Consider the following 11,510-nt stretch of genomic DNA (forward strand, 5'->3'; position numbering starts at 1 on the left):
GGTATCTCATTTGACCGTCATCGGCTTTCTAGGGGCTTCTTCCTCCTCATAGAGCATCACAAAGCAATGACATGCTACTGCAGCTTAGCTTCAAGGAGGTAAAGTCAGAGTCGGTTAGGATACCGCTAAGCTGACTAGCTGTACATGTATCTGATCTTGTTACCGAACTCACAGCAAGGAATCAGATAAGGATGCTTCTTGCTGCATTAACAGCACAAATTATGAAAAAGAAAATCCTGAATCACACGTGTCAAACTCAAGGCCCAGGGGCCAAATGTGGCCCGCGAGGGCATAAAAGGTCAGAGTGTCTAAAAATAAATAGGTCAACCACAACTACATTTCCTAAAATGCAGTAATTCAGCCTATTTTAACTGACAAAAAATTGTTTTGAACAAGGTTAATGTCCTAAATTGTGTCTGATGTTATTTTTCTTTATTCTCTTGGATAGTTTGATCCTTGATTGATGAAGTTCTGTGGGTTTAATTAGCCGACAAATTAAAAGAATATATGTTATAACAGAGAAATGAACAAACATGTTTTTTCTTTGTAACTGTAATGTTTGTAAAATGAACAAGTGTTTCTAAAATACATAAGAAATAAAACTTAAAAATTAAATCCGGATTAAATGGCTGCTAATAACATTAATGTCGACTCAGCTCCTTGTGCCACCTGCGCCACACTTCCTGTTTTTGGGACACACCCACCGGTTTCTTCAAGCCCCGCCTCTCTACCCCAGTTTTTATGGAGTCATTCCAGTGTCTTCCCTTGAGTTCTTTAAATCTAAATTTTTTTTTTTTTAACGTTTGGATCCCAAACCAAAATCTAAACTATTGTTCTTCAGGATTCCAAAACATGTCATCAGAATCCAGACGCTCCGGCTGTGATTTCTATCCAAATAAAATGTCAGCGTTTGTCGTTTTTCCACCTTGTCTGGCGTCACGTCTCGGTAAAGATCGGACTGCCTGTCGTGATTTATCACCGCGTAATCAACAACCCACTCATGAAAACTAAACACTTTGCGCTGCTCGTGTTTCCAGGATGACATAATGGCTTGTTTGACGCTGATAATGTGAGGCGCGCTTCTAAAGCCAGGTTTCTGCCCTGCAGCCGGAGGCTAAAAGTAATTAGCAGTTTAATTTAGGCAGAAGATAACATGTTTTGAGCAGTGTTAGAGTTTGTCTCTGACGTCTGAGGTTTGGCCAGACTAAATGTGGCTTCTAGTCTTATTTTGTCTTCATAGGTTTAGGTAAGGAACTTCAGTATAACTGTGAGTGGGCTGCGTTACCCAACCTCTAATAAATATGGTCGTGAATGATTTGATCGTGTTTGGATCTAATTTCCTGGAGGGATTTGCTGCTGTGCTGACAGGGCATGATGGGATGAATTATAATTTGTGTTTTATGGGATGAGATGATCCAATGTGGTGACATTTATGGGCGCAGTTGGCGTTTTTTGTGTGTGGCCTCGGAAGCCTGCATCAGCTGAAGTCGACCCTCTCCTCTCTCTGTCCCTCTCTCTCTCGCTAATGGACACTTGAGGCTGAAAGAGCTCAGAAGCACAGATTTCTCAAACCGGGGGGGGGGGGTTGTATAGGTCATCTCAGCTACAATAAGCACTTCATAAGAGACCTCCAGCCGGCACTGACCACTCAGCGTTTGGGTCCATCCAAATGGTTTAACCCTTTCATTGTGAAAAGACACAGCTCCTCCGTAAGCCAGTGGTCCCTGGAGCCCCCGGGACCCTGAACCCATCCTCAGAGAGTCTCGCCATTGAATTCAACATGTAGGCCAAACGCCCTCGGGCGCAACGGGCACTTTAGCAGCGAATGCGTGTCAAGATGTAAAATGTGCCCTTTGTGCGTGAGCGGAGGGGGCGGGGGGGGGGAAATGGTGCCAGGCCTCATTTCCCGCCTGTTGCAGGAAGGAGCATCCGTGTAATTGCACGCTAAATATTTTTTTGTGAAATACTTTTCGGTAATCCGGGCATCAAACAGGAAGCGGAGGGCAGGAGGAGATGCATTACAGGGCGGGACGGATTCTTGTCATGGATGTTGGATGGCAAATAAATGCATGGGATGATTGAGAGCACGCATGCAGAGAATCTTGGTTATTATTATACTGTAGCCTGAGGTTAGATATGCAGAGAGAGAGAGAGAGAACTGCATTCGATATGTGTAACCACTTATTATAGAGTACGCTGCATTGTGCTTCGGTTACCAGGCTGGGCGAGGGAGTAAGGCTTTGTGGTTTGTGGTTGTGTGTGTGTGTGTGTGTGTGTGTGTGTGTGTGTGTGTGTGTGTGTGTGTGTGTGTGTGTGTGTGTGTGTGTGTGTGTGTGTGTGTGTGTGTGTGTGTGTGTGTGTGTGTGTGTGTGTGTGTGATTGCAGATCGAGGCGCACATGTGTGACCTATCACATTTATTTATATGAAAAGTGTGCGTGTTTAACTCTGTGTGTGTGTATGTGTGTGTGTGTGTGTGTGTGTGTGTGTGTGTGTAGGTGTGCGTGCTTAAGTGGTCCAAAAGCTACTGGTCTAAAATTAAAATCTAGGTTTTTTAAATGTCTCTAATTAGACAGGGGAGGACTGAATCCTATTTTGAGAGCTGCGGCCATGCACGCCCTTCCCTTGTGTGTGTGTGTGTGTGTGTGTGTGTGTGTGTGTGTGTGTGTGTGTGTGTGTGTGTGTGTGTGTGTGTGTGTGTGTGTGTGTGTGTGTGTGTGTGTGTGTGTGTGTGTGTGTGTACGAGTTCGCCTTTTTCGACTGTACACACACACACACACACACACACACACACACACACACACACACCTACACACAATACCCACTCTGAGAGGAAGGCCCCCTCTTGGAGTTGGTCTTATTAGACAGTTTGCAGTGTTTGTCCAACAGGATCCGTCCCTGGAGTGTGTGTCTCCACACGGTTTTACTGAAGCCGGACGGCCGCTGAACTTTAAAGACGTAAACAAGTGGCTGCTATGAATATTAACGCCGAGCTGAAGCGCCGCCGCCTTACTGTAAAGCTGCAGTAAATTATTGGAATATTTAGAGTCAAAGACAAGTCAAGACAAACCAAATTGGAAAGTTTATAACCGCAGCGCAGGAACACAATAGTCAATTTAATCACCGTCTAAAGTGTTTTTACACTTTTAATGAGGCAATTTGGTGAATTTAGCCTTTTCAGACAGCGAGTGGAATGCGGTGTATGCCTGGCTAACATTGTCTCATTGTTCTGTCTCATAACCAGCCTCTGTTTTCTGCTGCCGTGCAAAGGCTGCTGGGAAATTAGAGTGCTTTTTTCTTTTTTCTTTTTTCTTTTTTTTTTTACAAAGGGTTGGCGAAAAATCGTTCTGCTCCAGATACTCTCACGGTGTGTCTTTAGGCGTCGGTGAGAAAGTTGTGTTTCTGCTTTGTAGTTGTTCACGATTTTTTTTTTTTTTTGTAATTTTTTTTCACCCTTGGTGAGAAATTGTCGTCGTTTAAAAAAATGACGCACATATTAGAAAAATATGTTTGACCAACACACGTTCCAAAGAAGGATCTGTTTCAACTGAAGGAGGAGGTCAGCAGTGCAATCCATCAACAAAGATTTCAATTAAAAAAAACTTTATTGATTTATTTCACAGTTGGCTCTTTTATTTGGGTGTAAACATTTAAATTTAACAGACGAACGGATCAAATAGTTAAACTTCTTTTTATTTGTTCTCTGTTATAGTAAAAAACAGAATTTTTGGTTTACATGTTATTAGGTTAGCAGAAATGCTAAACTGGAAACCAACATGACGCTATTATAGCTTAAGATCAGCGCTGATTGGCTTGAACGTGAATTTAATGTAGCTAAAGAGGCTAATTCTGCTATATTTTCCACATTTAACCAATAAAATTCATTCAACTCCATGTGCTAATTTTGTTAAATTCCTCGTCATGGTCAGGCGGGACATTAGCAGCTAATTCAAAGAACAGGAGCTCCTGCTGTATAATGCACCTCTTTTGCCCTCCATTTAAAATCACACACTGTAGCGCCGTTGTGTCACCTCGGTTTGCTTGGCGCCAATAAACAAAGGCAGCGTTGAGAAGAGTGTTGGTTATGATGCTTTTGCGAAATCTGCGTGTAAAAAAGGCTTTTAGTAACGGGAGCTAGTGGAACGTAGCGTCAGCTAACAGGAACAGCATGATCTAATCAAAATAGACCCCCCCCCCCCCCAAAAAAGCCTTGGTCATTTTGATATTTACAGTAATTTCCGCACTATAAGGCGCACTGGGCTATAAGGTGCACTGGACTATAAGGCGCACTGGACTATAAGGCGCACCTTCAATGAATGGTCCATTTTAAACCTTTTTCATATATGAAGTGCACTGGATTATAATAATTTTAATTATAATAATAATAATTTATAATAATTTTATTATAATTTTCTCAAAAACTGTCCGTTTTCAAGAAAGTTAAAAGCATTTAGGTGCTTCCTTATAGTGTGGAAAATACTGTAAGTCTCTTTTACAAAGCTAACACACACACACACACACACACACACACACACACACACACACACACACACACACACACTAGACTCCCATTATCTCCGTCTGCATCCATGTGTTGTCCACTCAGAGCAGGAACTTTGGGGGCCGCTGTGGTCGGACGCAGGGAGAGGGAAGTTAACGCTGGCAAAGAAAAGTCAAAGTCAGGCGTTTTTGGAGTAAGATAAGAAGAGAGGGGCGTGAAAGGAAAAACTAAAATAATAAAGAGCCTCTTGGGGCTGTGAGATTACAGCGACAGCACACAGCTCTGATTCTAGCAGGTTATGAACTATTATGGCCTCGTAATCAGGACACACAATGAGGTGCGACTTGAACACACATTGGGTTCAGATCCTTTTAGATGCACGGACACGATTGGTGGCGTTGCCCCGTCGCGTGGGCGCTTGCTGAAACCCAGGGCTTGTGTGGCATTAGCAGGTGCCACAGCTGAGTTAAAGCCCCCCGGGGGTATCCAGTGACAGACTTTTGTTTGCTTTTTCGAGTTATTGCTGACTGCTGCCCCGCCTAACTTGCAGAGGGGGAGCCGCTCCCCTTCCTCTCAACACCTTTCCTCGGATAAATAAACCCTGTCTCTGCAGGAATACCCGGGGTCCAGACCCCCCCACTGCTATCGGAATTCTCCCGACTGATCTGATGTCCCTGAATGCATCATAAGAGAAGCATTTAACAAGGATCCAGGATTGACTTATTAAAATTATTGATTTTAATTTCCCTGAAAAACAAAAAAACAATTCAGATTTAAAGGTAGAAATTATGGTTGCGGGGGGGCTCTGAATTTGAATTAAAAGTGTCGTCATAGTAATTTATTTATTCGGCACAGACAGTTAGCGTCATTCAGCTGCAGCCAAACACAATTTAAAGCTTTGAATAAATAGGAAATAAGCTGAAAACTGACACCAGATCAAGACACGACCGACGAGTTTGACTTCGTCGGAGATGCTAAAGACGCTGAAGACGACTCAGACCTTCAATATTTTAGCTGAGCTTAGCCAGTTAGCTTCTAGCTGTAGTTTTAGACCCAGTATTAAAAATAAAGCATAAATATTCTGATCTGATTCAAGCCAAAGTCAAAAACTCAAAGTAGAAGCCTTAAAGCCCAGTGGGTGCAGACTTCCCAGTATACACTGGGATATTTCCCAACTGTTCATTCACAACAGTGAATGAACAACCCCCCACCCCTGATAAAAATATGACTGAATATTTTTGTCCTGGACCCCTGACTCCCAGCTGGCAGCGCCGACACCCCCCAGCCCTGAAGTCGACCACGCAGGGCGCAACTGCCTCACACTGCAGCTGCTTTTCAGAGGGCATCGGGCCAAGGGCGGGCACGGCGTGCTGACCCCCACCACCACCACCACCACAACGACCACCACAATCCCACCCCCACCCCTAAGAATCTGAGCCGGATCCATCAGCGACAGAGAACCAGAAATACACCAAAGGAAGGAGAACGGCTCAGCCACCCCCACCACCACCACCCCCCCAGGACTGGATGAAGATATGGGGTTTTTTTTATCATTTTGCTGCCTCCTCCTCTTCCATCACCCTGATGTCGAGGATCTGGGACTGGGGGGGGGGGGTTCTTTTCCCTGACAACAGCGACACGTTTTGGCGTTTGTGCCCTCGTTCCCTCGACCCCCTTTCTGCGCCCTGCCCCCCCCCCCCTGCAAGATCCTTTTGCAGCCGTGCATAATGAGGTCTGAACACAAGCCTGTGCAGCCTCACATCTGGAAGGAGTTTGGACATGGCAGTTTCCTACCAAGACGACTAAATATTTAGGTTGAGAGTTACTGCATGTGGATGAACTCATGATCGAGGGGGGGGGGGGGCGGGGATGTGTAGCTGGAGATAAAGAGGGAAAGTGGGGGAGATTGCGAACTCCGTGAGGCGTCGTTACCGCGGCGATAAGTTTACAGGAAGGTGCCGCGAAGCAGTGATGTCATGAAAGGAGAGGATGAGGATGAGGAGACGCTGGTGGCTCCTTTACGGCTGGCAGGAACAACAAACAGCCAACTAATAGTTTTAATAAACAAATCCCTGTTGGGATTTCCCATGAGGCCGAGGGGCCTCAGCTGGAATGTTCACAGGGGCCAGCTGTTATGCATTACACGTAGCAGCTGGCCCCGGAAGCCGGCGATGGGCCCCGGTGTCCTCCAGGGCTCAGCGTGGAGGAGAGAATTCCTCCAGGCTAGCCGTCGTGGTCGGAGGCGGCGTAAGGGCGTAGGGTCCCCACCCACCCCCTACTTTTGCCGCACCTGAGATAGCGTCTGCGGTCTCTGAGCGGGAAGAAGAATGTCAGGAATAACAGGAATATCAACAAAAAAGTTCTGGCATTCCACATCTGGAGCCAATGGGAGCGCGGCGCTCGAGGAACTCTGGTGGACAAAAATGGACTTTGCAGATTTTTTTTTTTTTGCCGAGGTGAAGGTAAGACGGACGGTTTCTGGGATCGTTGCGTCCTAGAATGCTAAACATCTGAACAAAAAAAACTTTAAGAAAATGAAAAGAAAAAAAAAAACACCAACCAAAATTAGTGGATGCTGGGATGGAGGATTATCTTCAATCACCTCAACCGCTGCCACCCAAAAGCCTCTTTTTCCCCCCCTCTGGTTTCCAGGCAATGTGTTCCCCAGATGTTTATCCTGCCTTTATTATTAAGGAAGAAAGACGAGGCCCTATAAATGGACTCTAGGCTGGCTTTAGCTCTGCCGGGGCATAAACCCCCCAACTTTTACCTCATATATTTGCTACAGTCGGGCAGTTTTGTCCCGTGTTCCTCTGGCGTCGCTGTGGGAACGCGTCTGAGCAGCCGTGAAGAGTTTCACAAATGAACAGAAGCACCACCCAAATATTTATCACTGACGGATCGGTAGCCTATCCATCATGAGGAATGTGTGTGTGTGTGTGTGTGTGTGTGTGTGTGTTTTTTGGCCCCCGGGGATGAGGCCCCTTTCAAGTCGCGTCCAACAAGCCAACCAAACGGATAACGTCTTCATAATTGAAAAATATGTCAAACTGAGCTCGGAAATATTGCCCCTCTGTTGGGTTTTTTTTTTGGTTTTTTTGAGGCCGTGTCAGCCGGAGGATGTTGGAAGGAGAAAGAGAAAGCTGAACGCTGGGGGTCAGAGTCAAATTTAAAGCGACAGAGTTGTGTCAGAGAGGCGTGTCCGGATGACGGCCTGCCCTTTCGCTGCTCTTCCTAATGCTTTGCAGAGAGGCGACACTCGGCCCTCCTCTGCACAGCTAAATAGATCAAGATGTAAACTTCTGACCTGATAAGCCCCATTACTGCAGCGAGTCCTTAGTGCAGTTTAACCTAAGGTCAAAGGTCGCGAGTCACGGGTGTGAGGAGATGATCTGAACACTGTACCCCCATGTGCTTTTATTTAAATGCATGTTTAAACTTTAAAACACATGGAACCCCAGTAACACACTGGATCTTACAGCTCAGCTGTGACACAAGCTATGTCGCCTTTGGGATGGACATAGGAGGGTTGTAATGACACATGACGCCTCATTAGGGGGGAGGTAAGATAAATTGGTTCCACTCACAGAGTGACGGTCCTGTTGGGGAGCAGGTTGGGGTCCGGGGGCTCCGTCAGCTCCTCTTTGCTGCAGCTGACCCTCCTCCCCACCGCCTGGACGCCGTGCGCCTTGGAGCGCTCGTCCGTGCAGCTGCAGCCGCTGGTGGAGGCGAGCAAGCCGGGACAAGCCTGGGAGAGCCTCGGCTCGGAGGCGGACAGCAGGAGCAGCATCAGTACCAAACCCCCCGGCGGCAGAGGGGTGCCGACGCCGGGCGCAAACATTGTCCTCTACGGCTGGATCTCACCTCAGCTGCACCGCCGCCTCCGGTCATCCCATATCTCCATAAAGGACAGGAGGGGGGGGCGCGTTAAGATGGGGGGTGGGGGGGGGTGTTTGAGGAGGAATCAAACGATGGTTCACGTCTTGAATGAATGGTCAGCTTGGAGAATCCTCCTCTCAGAGGCGAACACTCATCATCCGGTCATTTCATAAGAATTTCCAAGTGTCCCGTTATGTCATGACGCGCGTCTCCGTTTGCTCCAAAACGCTCCTTAAACTGCGCGTCTCCAGTCCCTACAAAAAGGCGCAAGTTAGTCTGTCTTTTAAGAAGAGACACCCAAAAGAGGTTTTACATTAAAGTTAGGATACGTGGACGAGTTACCTCCACTCTTAAAAGTTAATCCAGAGGTTGGGATCCACGACTGGAGCGGTCGGAACCAGAGGCGCGCTGACATCTATATGGGAAAAAAAGTTTGCCTTCAAACTTTTTCAGTTGTTTCGCAGCTCTTGAAACTTTTTCCTCCGCGTTTTTTTTGTTTTTTTTTTCTTTCCCGTTCCCAGAGGTCTCCGCAGACTCCCTCTCGACTCCAAGAGAATCCGAATGAGGGGGGTGGAAAAAAAAAATACCTCGGACAAGAGCTGAGCTGTTCTTGATCGGCTCCTGTGTAATTTCCAAAAATCTAGCGGTTTTGCCTGCTTGCCTCTGTCACACTCAAACTCACTTAGTTACTACCCCAAGTGCGCCCGTTTGCCTCTCCGTCTGCGCTCTGGTCCCCGCGGTCCTAGCGCATCCAGCCCAGCCTAGCCCGACCCGGCTGGGGAAGGAGCGGGGTGGGGGTGGGGGTGGGGGGGCTCACATGCTCACATGTGACCCCACCTGAGCTCACTTCACACACCTCCATCACATTTCATGACACCGTCCAGCAGGAGAGTGTGTTTACCGAGAGAGAGAGAGAGAAGCGTTACCAAGACGACAAATACATTTTTGATGCAGCCAAAAAATAAAAAAATAAAAAACAGAGAAAGAAATGTCAAAGTCTGCACTTCCTCCTTTGGGTTTCATTTGTATTAAAAGTAAACCGATGAGTAATAATGAGTCATCTTTATATCGGTGTCCTTATAAGGGTTTTTAAAAGAAAGGTGGAAATCTACACAGATTTTTGGCGCATTTTTTTCATTGATTATCACATTGAATATTTTTACTAGAACTCTGTTATATCATTAAGAGGCAACACTGTGGTGTAAAGAAAGAAGATAAAGGCTATCAAGAGAAAAAAAACAGCCCATGTAGGGACATTTGATTTGATTTCATTGCATCCAGCAGGAGAGAAAAACTGAAACTATGAATGAATGAACGCAAAAGTTTTCCTTCAATCAGCGGGAAGGAGAGGAAGTAAAGAATGTTCTATGCAGAAAGAAAGCTGTGTCAGCTTGATCGTGAAAATAAAGGGAGGCTGAGCTTGTTTTGTGAATGGAAACTTTAGGAGTCGATGCCAATTTTCTTTAATATTTATTCTAATGTTCGTTTTTGGTAAAAAAAAGTTTATTTGATGTGCCTGAATTCAAACGATTTATTTTTCTAACTTGTTGGGGGAAGAAAGCCACAAGTTGATTCAAGGATGGGGGGAAAAAAAATTCCCAAAACTCACATTTCTTGTTTAAACACTAATATTTTATCAAATATGAGACTTTTCCTCTTGAGAGAATTTCAATCCAGCACTCCCATAAACACACAGAGGATCACAAACTTCCTCAGTCTCCTGTTTTCTTTTCTTTTTCTTTCTTTCTTACTTGTGTGTATGGAAAGTTCCAAAAATACTGACTGTGAGGATTTCTGTTTTTAAAAATACTTTTTGATATATGAGAGTCCTGGGAGGACGGAGACCTTACTGGTTCGAATCTGGAGAGCGTTTGAAAATATGAGGACCTGACGCGCGTCCTCTGGCGGGGCTGGACGCGCGGTCACGTCAGTCCCCAGGAGCGCGCCCGGCAGAATAATGGGGCACTGTGCTCCGACCCGCACGGTGGACCCCGGGTTTGTTATTTCTGTATATGATATGCGCGCTGGAGCGGCCTCAGAAAACCAGCATGATTATTGAAAGAGCGCTCAAGGAGGGGAACAGGCTGTTAAAGAAGGCTTCAAGTACAACACCCCCCTCCGACTCTACAAGGCTCGAATCTCTCTCATCTAGAAAGCCCAGTTTCCATTTAAAATGTCATGTCCCGAACTGAGCATTACATCAAATTGTACTTAATGGCATCCAGACAAACTTTAATGCCGTTCCAACATTTTCTCTCCGTGCGCCCCACAAGTCCTCCTCACACTCACAGCCGAGGCTTCTCCCCTTCTCCACATCTGGACTCCATTCCAGGTGGGGTATTGAGAAAGAGGAGAACTTCGGGAGAGAAAGCGGAAGCCGCAGAGGCTTTTTTGGAAGCTCCAGAAGCGCAAAGCTGAGATGGTTTCCATGAAAGTTACGCAAGTTTTTTTCGAGACGGATGGTGATTCCTCTCGGGTCTGTTCTTATTTCTCATATTATTATTATAGGAGCGGCTGAAATGAGTGAGGCTCTCCACAGAGGTGAAGCTGACTGAGTGACTGCTGATTGAGCCGGACTCTGGCAGAGAGACGCGCAAAAGCAAACCTCCAGCTGGGGCGCAAGCAGCTCCGTCTCCCTGGGCTTCAGCCGCAGCGCGTCCGGGGAGTCCGTGACATCTAGTGGGGAGCCAGAGACCTCAATCAGCCGGTCTCCTAGGCAGTCATTTCCTGGATGAACGATTTTAATTACAGGTTTAGTGGAACGATACCATTTCATCCATCTTATATATTTGACCTCGTGATGTTGTTGCTTTATAATCCAGTTTCCACACGAGTTATATTTTGTAATCCACATTAAAGCAGTTGGTTGGTGCTGTACTAACCAGGTAACCCACATTTAATTTAGCTAAGTGAACATAAACATCATTTTAGTTTGTTTTTTTTTTTGCAGAAAAAAAGTATTTTATATTTCTCTTAATTGAATTTGCATGTAAACGTTCGTGTTTGCCCTTTAAAATCTTGTAAATAACAAAATATTCTATATTTAATAATAATAATAATAATAATAATAATAATAAAGCTTTACTTGCAGTATTTAAACTTCTGGATTTAGTTAAATCTTTTCCTCCCTCG

General features: G+C 45.7%; 1 protein-coding gene across 1 annotated transcript in view; it reads right to left on the minus strand.

Annotated features, from left to right (window-relative positions):
• adgra2 (adhesion G protein-coupled receptor A2) overlaps nt 1-9,073 on the minus strand; it is a 34,121-nt gene extending 25,048 nt beyond the window's left edge. The window contains 2 exon segments of the mRNA XM_068311313.1: nt 8,087-8,346; nt 8,349-9,073. Of these exon segments, the coding sequence (XP_068167414.1) occupies nt 8,087-8,346; nt 8,349-8,390 (302 nt within the window). The 5' untranslated portion in view covers nt 8,391-9,073.
• Nucleotides 9,074-11,510: the final 2,437 nt, after the last annotated feature.

This window comes from Antennarius striatus, chromosome 3 (assembly GCF_040054535.1).
Source record: "Antennarius striatus isolate MH-2024 chromosome 3, ASM4005453v1, whole genome shotgun sequence".
NCBI classification, from domain to species: Eukaryota; Metazoa; Chordata; class Actinopteri; order Lophiiformes; family Antennariidae; genus Antennarius; species Antennarius striatus.